Source organism: Manacus candei, unplaced genomic scaffold (genome assembly GCF_025592945.1).
Source record: "Manacus candei isolate 608988 ecotype Guabito, Panama unplaced genomic scaffold, ASM2559294v1 h1tg000002l, whole genome shotgun sequence".
Classification (NCBI taxonomy): Eukaryota; Metazoa; Chordata; class Aves; order Passeriformes; family Pipridae; genus Manacus; species Manacus candei.
In genome coordinates, this window is record NW_026138050.1 from 16,395,810 (window position 1) to 16,413,471 (window position 17,662).

At 53.3% G+C, this 17,662-nt stretch overlaps 1 protein-coding gene across 1 annotated transcript; it reads left to right on the forward strand.

Annotated features, from left to right (window-relative positions):
• The first annotated feature begins 4,771 nt into the window (after window positions 1–4,771).
• ATP6V0C (ATPase H+ transporting V0 subunit c) lies at window positions 4,772–15,904 on the forward strand. The gene is made up of 3 exons (XM_051781893.1): window positions 4,772–5,149; window positions 13,805–13,988; window positions 15,061–15,904. Exons 1-3 carry the CDS (start codon window positions 5,074–5,076, stop codon window positions 15,263–15,265), a joined length of 465 nt encoding a protein of 154 aa, XP_051637853.1. The 5' UTR covers window positions 4,772–5,073; the 3' UTR covers window positions 15,266–15,904.
• Window positions 15,905–17,662: the final 1,758 nt, after the last annotated feature.

The window sequence follows — 17,662 nt, forward strand, 5'->3', positions numbered from 1 at the left end:
ACCATCCATGCACAGCTTGTGGTCCTGGAGAGGCCCCTGACAGGGCATATCAGGAAAAGGGTGGTGGAAAAAACTCAGCTTTTCTCCACACTGTCCCCAGGAGCTGAGGAAACTGTTGGTAAAAGGATAATTTCCCAGCTGCATACACCCACGAGTGTGGTGTGGGAAAGGGGAAGATCAGAGGGTTTATACAGGACAGGAAAGTCCTGGACAGAGAGATGAGAAAAGGATTAGATGAGACTTAGTGAGAATAGAATAGAATAGAATAGAATAGAATAGAATAGAATAGAATAGAATAGAATAGAATAGAATAGAATAGAATAGAATAGAATAGAATAGAATAGAATGGGATCAGAGGCCCCTGATTGTCTCATCAGGAAGTCCAACACCAGGAATGTCCCAGGTAAGGAGGGAACAACTCAGGGTGGGCATCAGTTAATTAAGACCCAAGTAGAGCAAAAGGAACCTCATTTATAAATGGCCCAAGGTCCCAATCTCCTGGGGGAAGGTGTCACCCCAGGGACTCGGGGAGTGGGGAGGAGCTGGGGGATGGGGGATGGGCCCCCCAGCCCCGTGACTTGGCCGTGTGATTTCGGTGAGACACCACAGGAGACACTGAATGAGGAAATGCTCTGCAGGGTTTGCTCGATGGCTGCCCAGCATTTGCTGCTGAGGTCAGACCTGCTTTTTCCATTCCCAATCCTGGTACTGGCTCAGCTCCGCTGACCCCATCAGACTCCCCGGCTGGGAGCCCACCTGGCCTTGTCCAGAGCACAGCTGCATTTTTGACACATTAACACCAAATCCCCTCATGAGGCCCAGGGGGCTGGAGCATCCTCTGCCACAGATCCCTGTCCTGCAGGAACACCCCTCCCTGCTGGCACCTCTGTGCCCAGACCTGCTGGAGGAGCAAGGTGCTCCCAGCTAGCTCCCCAGACCCCTTCCACACTGCTTCATGACATGGGCAAAGCCACCAGCATTGCTGTGGCATTCAGAAACAGATCTCCTGGCAACCAGCTGCTCCAGTTTGCCAAAAAACAGCTGAGGCAGGGCAGGGCAGCAGCCCTGGGGTACTGGACTGCAGCGTGGAGCAGCCAGTAGCTGGCTCCTGCTTGCTGAAAGCAGCCAACAGAAGCTGGAGCCCTCTGGAATTGCTCTCCTGCAGGTTTGGTCCATACACAGAGATGTGCATGGCCCAGGGCGGTGGGAAAGGCATCTGCCACAAGGCCACTCAGAAAGTGCCCCCTCAAAAGGTGGTGGCAGCCAGAGTGGCACCTCATCCCTCTGCTCCCTCCTTGGGATGGGAACAGACAACCTAAAATCCCCCTTAGGCTGGGTTTGGTGTGGGGCTGTGCACACAGAGGAGGGTTAATCCAACTCAAAACGAAAAGGCAAAGCTGGAGGTGACAAGCTCCCCACCCCCCCACCCCGGTGTCAGTGCCAGCCTGGGGAATGCCTGGCGCTGGGGTGAGGGGTGAGTGCCGGTTGCTGTGGGAACAGGAATTCGGGTTGTTCTGTATCTGGGATCTGCCTCTTTGCTTTTGACGTTTCATTCGCCTCCTGGTTTGCTTTTTGTTCCCTCCTTCAGTTGCCCTTTCTCTGAGGAAGAAACATCCCTGCACCTCCACGAGGCAGAACCAGCAGTGGTGGGAGAGTCTCGGTGCCCCTGCTCGGGGGTGGCAGGGGGATGGTGGCACCCGGGGAGGACTGGATGGGTGCAGCTCCCATGGGGGCAGAACAGACCCCGATTTGAGAGACCCCGGCCGAGCAGCACCATCACTCCAGGACCTGCACGGGCCAGGGGATGCAGCTGCAGCAGGGCTGGTGGTGGTGGGAACACCACAGTGGGAATGCTGTGGTGGGAATGCCGTGGTGCTTTTAAACTGCAATAGTGTGGAAAGGCCTTAATAGCATTAAATTGTTCTTGGCTACCTGCTGCAGCTCCTAGGCACGACAGGGAGCCGGGCAAGGTCACACGTGCTGTCACCAGCATCCAAATGGTCCTTCCTCTCCTCTGGCCCACATAGGATTTATGCATCCTTACATCCACTCACTCCACCCATCACAGCCACACCTGGACCACCGGGGTGGCTCCATGGGCATCCTGGGAGGATGCTCAGCATACGGTCCCTCTGTGTACCCAGTCAGTCCAGGGTGATGTGAGGCAAGTGAAGGAGAGCTGGGCAGCCCCACGTGGATGGAAGAAGATGGATTCTCCTGTTTCTGACATCCAGACCTTCCCTGTGTTGGCACCAGGATGTGTAGCAGGAACAGTGCTGACCCCACCATGGCCTCTGTGGCTCTGCCTGGATAGGGGGACTGAATAAATACAGAGCACAGGGAAGATGCAAGATGTAATATTTTGAAAGGAAGCTTTGTCAAAAGCATAAAAAGTCTTCCTTCTGTGAATCAGCAGTTTCCAGTGAAACCCAAACAATCCGTTAGATCTTCAGTGCTGGAGAACTGAGACCCAGAGACACTGAGTGAGGCCCAGCAAGGAGCGGGGGAGGAGGAGAAGGAAGGACAAGAGGGTTTGATTCAAGCTGCTCAACCACAACACAGGGGCAAGGAGTCTCCCAGCATCCCCCAGCTCCAAAGGGTCCTTGGGGTCCCACTACTCAGCCCCCCGCAGACACGGCATCCCCAGAGCGTCACCGCCGGCACAACTTGTGAGCTCACGGCTACAGGGAGCCACAGTGGCACTGTGGTTTGGGGGGTCATGGAGCCGCTCCATCGAGGAGACAGCACAGCTGTGGTGTGGGGGGTCATGGAGCTGCTCCTTCAGGCAGCCAGCACTGCCCACTGGGACCCAGGAGTGGCACAGGAAGACTTCAGGGGCAGTGGGTGCAGGCACAGGAGGAAGAGCATCCTCTGGGGGCCCAGCAGCATGACAGCTCCCATCACACCTGGATAAATCCCATGGGGCAGATATCTGGGCTCATCTCTGACAGCCAGGATGCTTGTGCCACTCTCTGCCTGGACTCTGAGCCCTGCAGTGACCCCTCACTACAGCCACAGTGCTGGGAGAGGTGCCCATTCCAGGTGAGGGCTGGTGGCAATGTGGCTGGACACAGCCCAGGCGAGCGCCAGAAGGGCTCAGACTGCAGTGAGAGGGTGGGATGAGGCACCATCAGCCCCTGCTCCCCTCACCAGCCCAAATTTGGTGAACTAACTGCCAATGCTGCTGGTGCCCAAGGGGTGAAATATCCACCCAATGACCAATTGCTCGGGACCCCTGGGGCAGGGATTGTCCCCACCTTAGTGAAAGGTTTCTGGGGGGCTGCTGGAAAAGTCATTAGCAGTGACAGCCCCTGCCACAGAGCGGTGACAAACAACCGGTCCCAGGGTGCAATTGTAGGAAAAGCAACCAGAGGGTGGTTGTGATGGTGGTGGTGGCCATGATGGCAGTGGTGCCACTGACGGTGATGGTGGAGGTGGCAGTGGCAGTGGTGGTGGTGACAGGGGCAGTGGTGACAGTGGCAGTGGCAGTGGTGGTGTGCTCCACACATGGGACCCACAGCCCATGCACCCACCGTTACCAGGGCTCAGGATGGGGTCCCCCTCTGGCCCCCAGCAGTGCCCCAGCCCTCTCCTCCTCCCTGTGCCTTCTGCCAGTCCCTGCCATGGGCCACATGCTGGATGTCCCCATGAAGACCTTGTCTGCCACAAGCCTGCATCCCCCTCGGAGCCGGCGTATCCTGGTGCCAGTCCCCAGCACGTGTCACTCACCTCTACCCACTGCAGCACCAGGGCCCTTCGTGCTCAAACAGCAGCAGGGAATTTGCCCAAATAAATCCTGTCCTCATCTTTCCTGTGAGCTCTGACAAGGCTGAGGTGTCCAGGAAAGTGGTAACACTGGGAAAAGGCAGGTGGCCCTCAAGTAACTTTTGGGGCATGGAAACCTCAACACAGGGGACTGTTAAGGAGCCCCCCAAATCCTGGGAACAAAATGGCATCAGTCACCCTTCCAGGACGGGCTGTAGGAGTATCCCTCTGGGATGTTTCGGGATGAGGTTGGCTCAGAGGAGTGCCTGCATTCGGGGTGGGTGGCAGTGCCCATGGAGGGGGGCGATAGCGTGGTTCAGAGCCAGCTCCTCTCCTGCCCTGAGGGATGGGCCAGAGGCGCTGGCTGTAATCTCCAGGGGAGCAGGATCGATGGAGGAGGGGAGCAGGAGAACCCCAACAGGATGCTAGTGGTACTGGACCCGGTGAGGAGGTGAGTGCAGGGGCTGGACACCCCCAAGGTGGCAGATGGCCACAGCAACACATGGCAGAGGCCGTATCCCGGGGTCAGGGGACAGGGACGCGGCCCGCGCGGTGCCGCAGGGGCAGGACACCGGGACACGGCACCGAGATCTGACACCGGGATCTGACATCGGGACACAACACCGAGACGTGGCAGCGAAGCCCCCGGCCCGGGGCGGAGCCACCCCTTCATGGGCGTGGTTTGGTGAGACCACGCCCTCTTATGCTAATGAGCGCTGAATCACGCTCAGCGGGCCGCGGCCACCGGGCAGGACGGGCCCACCCGGGAGAGAGGGGGGACGAGAGCAGGGGAGCAGAGCGGGGCGGCCGGCGCAGCCAAATGCCTGCCCCGCACGCCGAGGACGCGCAGGGAGGCCCGTGTTCTGCCGGTGCTCTGCGGCGGCCCCGCCGCGGCATGGTGCTGAGGGGCGTGGGGAGAGCGGGGAGGGCTGGCGGGCTCCCCCCCGCGCGCGCGCGCGCGCGTGGTGCGCGCCGAGGGCGGGGCGGGCGGGGGCGGTGGGGCGGTCACGTGACGGGCGGGCCACCGCCATTTTGTCCTGCGGAGGCCGTATTTAGGGCGCAGCGCCCGCGCCGCCACCAGTGTTGCCGGGACGGAGCTCCGCGCCCCGGCCTCCGCCGCCGCCCCGCCCGCCTCCGCCCCGGCCTCCTCCTTCCCTCCCCGCCCGCCCGCTCCCGCCGCGCCTCCGCCATTTTGTGGCCGAGCGCTGCCTGCCGAGGACCGGCGCCGCGGCGGAGCCCCCCGCCTTCCCTCCGCCCTCTCGCGCTCCCGCTTCAGCGGCGCCTCGGCCCGGCCCGGCCCGTGCAGCCATGTCCTCCGGCGCCAGCCCCGAGTACGCCTCCTTCTTCGCCGTGATGGGCGCCTCAGCCGCCATGGTCTTCAGCGGTGAGTACCGGCCGGTACCGGGGGCTGTCGTGGAGGAGGGGGGGGGAAGGGTGTCTCCCCTGCCCTGTCTCCCCCCGCCCGGCGGGGCGCAGCCCGCAGGGTGGGGGGTCCTGCGGGCCCGGCGGTGGCTCCCCCTCCCCTCCCCCCGCTCCATCCGGGCTCCCGGGAGCGGCGGAGGGTCCGCCGGTGACGTCACCGCCGGCGGAGCCCCCGGGGCCACGTGACTGCGGCGGCGCCGCCCGCGCCTCCCCGGGCACCGGGGCCGGGGGTCCCACCGGGCACGGTCCCCCGTCCACGGCCCGGCCCCCTGTGCGTCGGGCACGACGGGCGTTTAAACCATTCCCGTACAACGCAAAGCCGGTTTTTCAGCGGGGTGAAACCTGAACGTGCCAGCGCTCGCGGCCGGTGACGCCGTCCCAGGGGGTTCCCGAGCCGCCCATGGGGCGATGCCCGAGCGGCGAGGCCGGTCCCGCTCCCTGCCTGTCCCTGTGCGGCTCCGGGCGGCGAGCTCGGTGAGCTCAGTGCGGTGTAAACTGGGTCATCCTGCGGTAGCGCTGGTGTGGGGACCATCCGCGCTGGGTTACACCAGGCACACTATCCTGCCGTGCTTTCCCTTTCTCAGAGCCTGGCTAAACCCCTGCACAGGGTGACTGCTGATTCCTGGGGGGTGCAGACCTGCTGGTCTGTTTGGGTTATAGGGTGGGGAAGGCTTCAGCTGTTCTTTTCCCAAATGCAAGTGTTACAGCAACTGGGAATAAAAGAACTAGGAACCAGTTTGGTTTTCTCTTCTGAAGTCTTAGGCGGTGCCTCCTCAGGCCGGAGGATATGGACTGGCCTTCATCTGCCACCTCACTTGGTTCCCAATTGGGCAGTCAAAACCCTTCAGTATCGAATTGGCTGTAGCTGGTGTGCTTGGGGTCTCACTGTGTCAATACAGCCTCTGAGATGGTGGCTGGGTGTGCAGGACAGATTTGGGGAAGCTGCTCTTGATTGATTAGTGTGGTAGATTAAATTGTGCAGACGGCCAAGTGGTGGATTAAAACGGGTGTTTGAGAGGAAGCTGTCTAGCCATGCTGATGTGGGCACCATGGACTGGTTTCACACCAGCCCCATTTAGGGTTTTAGTTTTTGGTAAAACAAAAGCCTAGCTGGCCGTGTTTGGTCTTGCTCAGTCTGTGCCTGGTGGTGGGATGCAGATGTATATGCTGAGGTCAGTTGGTGGCCTGCCACCTTGGAATTCAGACATTGTACTCGCACTTGACAGGTAAGGATTTCCTGAAAACTCAGTGGTTGGAATGCCACAGGAGCCAGTGTTGGGACTGCCAACCTACCTGCCTCTTACCTAATGAAGATAATGGAGGAAGAAACTAAGACCTAGTTACTTGTTGGGAAAAAGCAGTCAGCAGTACACTGCCTTTTGTAAAATAGTCCTAAATACTGAGCTTTCTTTCCAGGGAAGGAGTCACTGGACTCCTCTTGCAGAGTTGACCTCAGAAGCAAAGGAACATGTCTGTGTGGCTTTAGACACCAAGCTAAAGCCACACATGGGAGTGTGCTTCATCAGAACGTTGGGGAGGGATGTAGGCTTGAGTCAGTGCATTAACAGGAATTCAGAGTGGTGCTGGCGTGTCTGAACCAGCAGTGCAGCCTTTCCTAGAAGCTGCACGGTGACAGCATGGTGCTGCGAGATTGCAGGGGGGAGCTTTGAGTGGGGTAACGCACAGTCAGTTCTTAAGCTGTGTTGATGAAGGCTTGGTATCTGTCCTGTCACTGCTGGTATGTGACTGGGCCTTGGTGCAGAATCTGTGTCAGGTGGCCCTGGACTCAATGAGCTTAGAGGTCTTTCCTAACCAGTGATGCTGTAATACCAGCAGGTCTGAGCCGTGCAGGTGCTCTTGCTAGGGCCTCTGATGGGTTCAACAGGTTATAGATACTGCAAAGAGAAATTGTTTCTTAGATGTGGAGTTGTAGTGAAGCAGTTTGGATTTTTAAGGCAATATGGCAGAGATGTCAATATAGGATAAACTAAAATTTGCAGTGTCATGTAGCTTTTGTAAGGGAGTTGTGGCATGTTCTGATGCTAATTTTATATTGTTAAAAAACCCACCCTGATTTAGAAGAAAGGAGCTATGTCTGGACAAGCAGTGTAAAACTCTCTAAAACTGTCCCAGATCAGTGTTAACTAGTGCAGTGATCATGTCTGACTCATGCTGTATCTGAAGATCACATTCTTGTGGAGCTTGTAGTTCTGAGACCTGTTTGTAGTAAACACATTCAGGTTCCGTACTGTCCATGCTGGTTTGATGTGAAAACAAGTGACTTTGTGCAGTCCTGTGTGACCTGTGATCAGTACCTGCTGATGGTAAATAGATAGCAGAACTTGTTCTAGTCAGCCAGAGACAAGAGCAGGCTGCTGTGACCTTGGGCATCTTCCAGCCTGTTTGGTTATTTGCAGATTACAACTTGGTTTCATTGCTGCAGTTCCTTATTTCCCATGTGTAAAATGTGGTGGCTCAGGGTCAGGTGTTGTTGAGTGATTAAATTATTGTGGCTTTTCCATGTGACTTGAGCTGCCAGAACAGACGAGTGTGGTGTTGGGCCAAGCTGACTGGTTCTGAGTGTGCTGGTGATGTAAAGCCTGCTGTCCCAGATGTACCCACTGCGCCCTTCATGGTGTGGGGAATTGTCCTTACACTCGCACTCCAGTTGGGCTTTCAGTGCCTTCAATACCCACTGCACTGCCAAGCAGCTGAAAGATTCCTCACAAAGAGAACTCCAGCCAGCAGTGTTAGATTAGTCCTGTGTCTCCTCATTGTTGCTGTGGAGCTAATGAAATAGTATTTTTCTTTTAAACTAGGGCTGCGGATATTATAGCAGTTGGTTGGCTCTTAAGGGACCTCCACAGTGGAGTTGCTGGCTCAGAACATGTCGCTTGATGCAACTGACAGCCCAGCACAGTCTGATTCTAGAAGGCATCGTGACTATAAACAACTTGCAGCCTCAAAGGCAAATGGCACCTGTGCTTCCTGAAATACTGTCTGAGAGGTGGGGAGGAGGAACAGGAGAGCTGCTTGCTTCTCAGGGAGGAGCTGTGGACCTAATCCCAAGAGGAGCTTGCAGGTAAAATGAAGTGGCAGAGCGTTGTGCGGCTCTAGGTAGTCTCTGCCCTAGAGGCCTGGTGGTGTGGGCAGGTGTGGGAGCTCCCAGACTGTCTGCACCAGAGATTAGCTTAAGCCTTCGTCCTTACAGCGGGTAAAGCAGTGGACTGCTAAGACCTACGTGCTGTAACAGAAGTGAGGTAGGCAATGTTTCTGCAGCTCGAGATTGAGGGAAGGCATCTCGACAAGGGCGTCACTTCTCAGTAAATGCCAGTCTTGGGAACATCTGAAAATGAGATGGAGCGTCAGTATAAGCCATTGGCTCTGCAGAATGTGGCCGAAGCAGTTATGCTGCAGGTTGTACTGTGGCTTCCTAATGGATCCCTGTCTCACCCTGGAGTCACTGCAGAGCCTGCAGGTGCTTCCCCTCTGGTGGGAACATTGGGAGCAACAGCAGACATGGATGCCAGCTGCCTCAGGACCTCTTGGTCAGCTTCCTTTTTTTCCTTCCTAAAACTGGCCTCTTCTTTGTCTCCAGAGCCTGACTGGTCACATGCAGAGGTTGCAAGCTGAACAGCGTCCCAGGCTGTTGGGTGCTGCTTCAAGCAGTGGTTTACAGCAGTGTGGGCTTTTCACCAGGGAGGCATAACTGGCTGAACTCACTTCCTCCAGACTGAATCCTGTGAGCACGAGGCTTCAGGTCAGGCTGGTCTGACCACAGCAGTGTCTGCTGTATGCAGGCTTTTCCACACTGCAGGGATGGGGCTGTTGGTGCTGCTGAGTGCTGTGAGCTGCCCTTGGACCTGCTTGGTGGAAAGGGGTCCTGCTAACTGGTGTAACAAACTACTCTGCCAGTCAGTACCTAGAGGGCACTGGTCACCCAGGCTGTGAAATGGGTTGTCTTTAAGGTTGCAGGGGGGAGCTTGTATGATGATAAAGATAAAATAACAAGTGGGTGGATGGACTCTGCTGCTGGCAGAAGGGCAAGCCTTTGCTTTGCGGTGTAAGTGCTGGGCCTTCCCATACTTATAAATCAAAGGATTCTGTGTGCTGTCAGACAATCCAGAGTGCCAATTGCAGCTGTCCCAGCTCTTGGACAGTTGACTAGCAAGTCCTCTTTGCCTTGGATTGCTGCTATTGCAACAACTTCTCAAGGAGCTGGTGGACTTCTAAGTTCTCAGATTTACTGACACAAGAGTAAAATGCCTGCCAGCCTTGCAGGGTTTTTGATAATGTAGGCTGACAGTGGCAGGCTTGGTGGATATCCACACACCCTTTCATTACATTAGGGAAGAGCAAAAAGCCATCGCTAATCCTGTAACAGGTGATTCACTGAAAGTCTTCAGAGTCTACAGCTTCTCGTAGGGTGGCTTCTCTGTTTACCCCTCAGGTTTTCATTGGGGAACTGGCTTCAGCCAGTGGGATGGGAATTTGCATAGGCTCCGGGTACACTTCCCCTGGCTGTCCTGTGGAGATGCACCTGGGAAGAGCAACAGGGTTTTTCCAAGCAGCCCTGGACTATCTGTTACTGTAACCTGAGGTGGAGCTGCGTCAAATGGGGGGGATGGGGAGGGGCCAGGGAAAACCAGTGGCAAGCAGCCTGTTTCTTTGGATGTGCCCAGGTTTCTGGCATGGCAAAGCGAGGACTGTACTGGACCTGGATGTCACCTCTAACAGTTCTCCAGCCATTTGAGAACAACCTGCTCAGGGATGGACAGGTGGTGTTGAATTGGTGCCTGTCTGCTCCCAGAGAAGCTGCAGAGGGCAGCCCATTTGATAGTGATGAGTTGTAAAAGGCTCCAGATGTAAGTGCTCATCCCAAGTGGTCTTTCAGGCTTGCTGTGGTAGTAACCTGTGGTATCCTAATTGGAAATCTGACTTGTGTCACTAGCTCACTTCCTAATGGAGGGGAATTCTGTATGTTAGTGCTCTGGAAATCTGTCACATGTGCAGTGTGGAAACCTGCTTCTCCATGGTGGGACACGGGAGGAATTCCTGGCTCTGAATGGACCAAATGCTGGTGGAGTGTGTGTGGCTGGTTCTGAGCCTCTCTGAATGTATCAACTGGTGAAACTGGATCTGTGCTATTGGATCTCCCTGACTGGAAGGCTCTCTGTAGCCTCTCCCTGTACCGAGAGGGCGTCACTGACTCACCTGCAAGGTCCCTGTTCTCGCTGTATGACCTGACTGAGCTGTCCCTGCAGCTGCAAAAGGCTGGTCCTGACGCTGGGACTGGCACTTGATGTGAAGAGCAGGCTGCTCAAGTGCTGAGTGTCAGAGGCAGAGCCTCTACTGAAAGTCCTGGCAGTGGCAAGGCTACAACTGGTCTTCAGCCTTTGACAGTACAGTCTACATGGCAAGTGACTTTCTAGTTCATACCTGATCCCAGAGCTGCACAGCCTCATTACCTCTGCTACCACTTTGGACTAATAAAGCAACAGCTATGGTGGAGGTGCCAGGTGGCATCTCCCTAGCCCTGAGGGAGGGTGCTTTGCCCCCAAGAACAGTTCTAAATCAGCTCTGGCTTATGAGTTCAAGGAATAACTCAGAAGTATTTCAAAACGGAGTTAACCTCTGAAACATGCTTACTGGGAGTAAGTCCTGAATGGTGTGTAAAGCAACTTCTCCGTATTGTAACACCATTGAACTTCTGAATGGCACGGTTTCTGGTTAGAGACCAGCATAGATTCCTTCTCTGGTGAACTAAGGTAGGCAGAGTGTTTCTTCACCTGCCAGGGAAATGTTTTGACAGCTCTATGACTGCTCTACCTCTTTAAAGGTAGTGTTGGAGCTTGATTGGGGGGGGGGGGGTGTTAGAGATTAGGAGCTGGATAATCTGACACAAATATGGAGTCTTCAATGGTACAGCTCTTGTCCCATTTCCACTGTCTGCCACAGAGATTTCCTCAAACCCTGTTCACAGATTTTGGAAAACACATCCTTCTAATGCATCAGGGATATTTAAATTTGGCATATGAAGCATATGTGCTTCAGATGTTAAGAGCTGCCACAAGGTACAAGTGAAGTTGTGCAGGAATGTTCTGAGTGCCCACAGCCCAGAACTGAGGGGCTGTGCCACTAGAGGCTGGGTCATGGTGGGAAGCAGGTATTGACTGTGATACTGGGACGCTGTCAAAGGTGCAAGGAGAACTTGTCAGGCTGGTGAAGGGCGGTTAAAGCTGCCTTATAAGGTGCTGGAGGTGCCTGTTGGTCAGGGTGCTGATAAAGGCTTCCTTGGGAGCAGATGTATCAACCTCTGGAGCTCTGTGTGTGGCACCTGTGACTCCACCAGTGGGAGTGTCAGTAGAGCTTCAGTGACATTTAAAATTGTCATGTAAAAACTGGTACACGTAGGCTTTCTCTGTAACTGTGTCTAGACCAAGTTCGAGGCATAAGGTCTTGCCTGTTTGGGGGTTTTAACTGGGAACTGACAAACTTGTGCTGCTCTGCCCTTCCACAGAGGCTTGAGCAGGCTGACTTTCTGTAAATGGGGTTACAAAATCACCTGTAATCCATCACTGCATTAATTGCAAAACCTTTGAGTAGCTTCAGGCTTAGAGGAAGTAATGACTTATCTGACTTTAAATAGTGAACTTCCCTCATGAGCCTCTGCATTGCTGGAAAGGTTTTTAAAACATTGGAGATGGCTTCTGCTAAATGCTATAGCCAGGGTAGATAGTGGAACCAGGATTCAGGCTTACTTCTAGCCCTTAAAAATGCTTTATCCAACAAAAAGGGTTCTTAACTCAAGACACTGATTTCTTTCTAGACTTCTTAAGGACTAGACCCTTAAACAGGGCCATCACTGGTTAAGTCCATGTGCTAGTTTCCAGGCTCAACTTACATTTCCAGGTAAAACCTGCTCCTGGCTCAGGCTTCCTAAGCTGGGTTCTAGTTCCGAATTGCCCTGAACAGCCCTTTACATCACTCAGTGCCAGTCAGGGTTCAAGAGCTTTCCTAGTACAGAACAAATTGGTAGTTGATAATGAGGCTTTTCCTTGGGGTTTCTGTAACTAAAATTGAACTTCCTTCTGAGAATGAACCTTGTGTTACCTGTATGGATGGTCTGGAGTTGTAGTGCCAAGCCGGGAGGATGACTTCTCAAAGACAAGCTTTATGGGAAGGCTGAGCAAGCAGCAGGAAAGCCCATATATCCAAACCCTTCCAAATACCTCCCAGCAGCTCTCTGGGACAAGGTGCACCGTCTCACACTTGGATGCTAGTGTAAGGCAGCTACAGATCTCTGTGGAACAAGCAGGTCTTCCCTTGGAGAAACCTTAGTTTTTACATGGCTGGAACAAACCCAACTAGTAAGTCTCAACATTACCAAGACTTTAAATCCCCATCGTTTAAATACTCTCCAGTAACCTTTTAGGGCAGGCAAGAGCATTATTTTGCTAGGTAGGACTGTTACCTCTGAATATCAGCCTGTGTTGGAAAAGGAGCCTGCCTTCCCTTTCAATGCGCCTTACACTGCTGCTCCAGGGACTTACTCCTGGCTAGCAGCTGCATTGTCATCTCAGGGTGATGGTGAGTGCAGCCTGAAGTTCTGGAGTTCCCAGAGCACTCCACAGTAGGGCTGGAAGGAAAGGGGTCTTTTCAAGTGCCGCAGAATTAAAGAATGAGGTATTCATGGAAGCTTTTGTGAGACTAATACAAAGCTTTCAAGGCAGAAGTTAGTTTTTTGGGGAAGTGCTTTGGACTCTTCCAACAGGTCTCAGGTGCAGGTGATAAGCCCATGCTCTGCTTTGGATCCTTTGTGGGTCTCTGCACGTTCAGGTGTTGACACAAGTGATGAGCCAACCTTAGGGGTAAGGTGGTTGTGGTCCTCTGTAACCCACAAGCCAGACTGTACTTTGTGGTTCCAGTGGTTGGATTAACAAATGTTTGGACCTGAATCCTTTACAGGTGAGATTATGCCAGAGGGTGCCTTTCTCCAGGGAATGGCATGCAGCAGTAATGGTTGAGTTTGTTGGTGTCTCAGTGTGTCTGATGAAGCTGCAATGGCACATTTAACCCTAGGGCCAAAGTGTAGGCAAATGGGTTTCCTGGGAGAAGAGGCCCCGCAAAGGTGACCTGTGCTCTGAGCTCAGCTCAGGTGGCTCAGAGATCAGTGACTGTAAAGCCCAGCTCTCAGCTGTGTTCTGCTGGGGTAGACAGCTGGGCTTTGTTGCGCCTTGCAGTGTGGACCCTGAGAGGAGGACACGGTGAGTAACGAGTTACACTTTGGACCTTGCGTTTCGGTCCCTAAGCAAGAATGGATGGCTGCTGGGGGTGTGCCCTGCTGTGAAGCTGGCCTTGGACAGGGTGTTCTGTTATCACTGGTGCTTGAACAGCACCTTCTTAGTGATCTGGCTTTGATCTAGAACTCTGGATAGGTCACTTCCTCATCCATTAGGCAAGTATTCCTGGCTGTCAAGTGACCCTGGTAATTTTGCACAATGCTTCCTTGTGCTGGCTCAGCTGTTCTCACACTGCAGCCTAGTGAAGGAAGTGGTATTTGGGGATGTGCCTAATGCTTTTTTTTTTTTTTTTTTTTTTTTTTGTTCTCTTCCAGCCTTGGGAGCTGCATATGGAACAGCAAAGAGTGGCACGGGTATTGCAGCCATGTCTGTCATGAGGCCTGAGCTGATCATGAAGTCCATCATCCCTGTGGTCATGGCGGGGATTATAGCGATCTATGGCCTCGTAGTGGCAGTGCTCATTGCCAACGCCCTCTCACCCACCATCACGCTATTCAAGTAAGTTGCTCCATGTGGCACTTCTGTTTCAGATTGTCCTGTCCCTTTTCTGATGCCCTGAGTGTGGGTGGGGTTGGCTAAAGGCCCTGGAAGGGCTGTCGGTGCTAAGTGCTCCTGAGCTGGGCTTGGGAGCACAGGCTGGATTCCAGCTGTGCTGCCTCAGCCCCAGTGGTGCTCCCGGCTCCGTTGGCTGGCACAGATCAATCGGGCTCCCACTGTTGCAGCTCGTGCTGTGGGCTGCTGCTTGAGAGAAACTGTGTACAAGGATAGGAGGCAAAGCTTGTGTCATTGTGCTAGACTCTAGACCTGGAATGCACAGGTCTTTTGAGGCTGTCCAAGTTCTGCTGTTGCCTGGGAGATGCAAGTGAATAATTAATATTGCTTCTGCTTTATGTGATGGTAAATCAATCCCTAAGCTATACATTGGGCCTCTACAGCAGGTACAGTCTGAAACTCAATCTGTTCTTGGCTTTAGAGAATAGCTGGAACTGGCTTGGTTGAGACCTCTCAGAATAAAACAGTGCTGCTGAGGTGTGACAGGTATCTGTGTCACTGTACAAGCTGTACACGATGAGCAGTGTGCTTGGCCTAACAAGCTGTGGTCTAAAACAGCAGGTACAAGTGCTCCTATGCAATTAGCAGGTGGGCAGATGGTGAGAGGGACTGCTCCTCAGGTATCCTGCCTGGAAAACCAGTCCTGCCCAGCTCCTGCAGAGCAAGACACTTGATGTGCTGTGGCTGTATATAAGGTTGCAGATGAGCAGCTACTAACAGGCTACACTGCACTGTGGGACAGGCACTGCTGTTAGTGCTGCTCTGACAGTGGCTGGAGTGGCCACAGACAGACTGGGTGGCCACATGAGCTCCAGGTGCAGTAGCTTAGCTTGAACTATGAGTCCTACCTGAAGAGCAGGTGAAGATCCTTCACTGCTGCCCATTTCTTATGTATCGGAGCTGGGAGTGCCAGGAAGCATCTGCTTTGAGGTACACTAGGCTTGTCTAAAGAGTCAGGAGCTTAAGGCTGGGTGTCCTGTTCCTTGCCACTGAAACTGTGCCCATCTCTGTCCCGCAGGAGCTTCCTTCAGCTGGGTGCTGGCTTGAGCGTGGGCCTCAGTGGCCTGGCTGCTGGCTTTGCCATCGGCATCGTGGGCGATGCGGGTGTCCGGGGAACAGCACAGCAGCCCAGGTTATTTGTGGGCATGATCCTCATTTTGATCTTCGCTGAAGTCTTGGGTCTCTATGGCCTCATCGTTGCCCTTATCCTCTCCACGAAGTAAATGTTGCGGTATGATGTAAAGAGATGTAACAAATCCACGTTTAACAAAACAAACAAACAAAAAAAAGCTCCAGAATGAAAATGGTCTCTCCAATGTGTACAGTTGTCCCAATTTGGTAGTTGATCTCTTGTAAATGCGCAATGTATGTTAGTGACTTGTCTGTCCTGTGTGTACTTCAATATTAACTTGGATGGGCTGCTCCAAGCCTGCTGCATGGCTTGGGGTGGCCCGTGTGCAATTTTCCACCCATTGCTGTTAGTATTTTATGTATAAATATGAACTAGAAATGTAATTTTTTCTCTTCACTGGATGTTTATTTATAAAAGACTTGACATGTTCATACATCTATGGAGCAAGGATTTTCAATTTCCCATGCTATATATATTAATCTTATATATAGGTAGATTACACTGTGGGGTCAATTGTAAGTGCAGAGAATTCCTTGGATGTAACTTTGATTCTAAAGATTGCTGTAGTGTCCTGGTATTGGAGTATGAGAATTTTGTGTTTTATTACAGCAATTGTCCGAAACACTCCCGTGTTTCAGTAGTAACCGCGTATGCTCCGGCATCAGAGTTGTGCACCCAGTGTTGGGTTACAAACTTCTACCATGTTTCCAAATAAAACTTCCTCACTACATTGCTGTAATGGGTCCTCTGGCTCTGATTTCAGGTGGTTGCTGCTCCTTTGGGAAGAGAAGGGGTTCTCGGGGGGAGGCAGGTTCCTGGAGTGACTGAACACCTGCAGGAGTGGTGCTGCCAGCACTGCCATGCCTTTCTCTTTCTCCTGGGCAGTGGCAGCTGCTTTACCAGCTGTTGCTGTGGGCTGGACTCAGGGTGAGGAGGGATGCAGGGCTGTGTTTGGCCTGATCAGCACATCTGGCTCATGGTAATGCTTTGTAAGAGCCTGCGCTGAGGGTTGGGGAATGAGGGTGCCGGCTCCAACCTGTGACAAGGAAAGGAGCTGCCTTGTCCTGTCCTCATGCTGGCCCTGCAGAAGCTGAGCTCGTTGGAAGCTGTGGTCTCCACAGTAATTGCCTCTGAAGTACCTCAACAAAATGGCTTCAGTCAAGAACTTGTATTTTTAACTTGTAAATCAGGAGCATTTGAGTTGGGAGGTTCTGCTGCTGCAGCTACTGGAGTGCTGGAGCAGCGTTCTCTGGCCTGAGGATTTGAGTACTGCAAAGCTGCTGTGGGAAATAACATGTTGGGCCCTTCCAGGGGCGAATATATCACCTTAATCCTACGTGTATGGCTTGGAGAACAGGCCAAGCTCTACCTTGTTCAAGCCAAAATGTTGTTATTACACAGGTACCTAGTGCCAGCAGGGCCTTTGTGGTCAAACTAAGCTGCTGAATGTGGAGGGATCTGTCACCCTGGTTGGGAGTGGAGGTGTGCTGTACACGTGTTTCATCCATGTACCTGTCCAGTGAGTCTGGTGCAAGTACCATGAAGAGCTGTGGCCAAGCATAAGGAATTCACTGAAACTTTGGAACTGCTAACCTGCCAAGGGTGTTCCCCGAATGGAACTGTTTAGGAGACTGTGGCTATGAGCCAATCATTCTGCTAGGGTGTATTTTCACATGTTGGTGAAGGTGTAGTTTTGACAGTTGTTGATTATCAGTAATTACTGACAAATGTATTGGCTTATTCTGTTTGCTAAAATGATCGGTCAGCTGTGTGTGGCTCTGGGGTGGGCTGGGCTGGTGGCGCTTGGGAAGGGCTTTGCCTCATGGCAGTGCGAGCAGAGGTGCACCTGGGGCTGTACAGAGGCACAAGCTGACCAAAGGAATATTCTGGATCTCTGCTGAAGGAGTGCCTGGGGTAAGGGGAAGTTCGTGATCAGCATGATGTTGGTTGTTCTTCAGCAGAAGTAACAGACTCTGAACTTCTGAATTAGACTTTCCCCAGGAGTCATAAACATTTATGGGATCTGTAGCATAATTGTGTCTCACACTGACTGCAGTGGGGGCAGTTGGGGGGTGAATCCTGAATCCAGGCACTCTGGAGAGCGTGCCAGGTACAGCTTGCAGTCCTGGTGAGAGGAATTGCATTTGGCTTGTGTGGCAGGGTCCCAGCTGGGGAGAGGGTCCCAGCTGGGGCTGCCACTGTGCTTATCTTGTGGCTTTACCTGCTTTGGGGACCCTGTGCCAGCCTTTTTGCCAACTGACAAGGACACAAGCAAATTGCATTTAAGAGAGCAGCCAAATGCTGGTGACAGCTCTCATCTCCAAGGGCAATAAGCAATTGAAAGGCCCAGTTTTAGGTGGGTGACACCGTGCAGAGGCAGTTAATAGGCTCAGGCGAGCGATGGGCACTTAGGGAGCCACATGCAGAGAAAATCCCTTCAGTGGCATTTTGTCTCATGCCTTGGAACGTGAAGCCTTTGTCATTGATA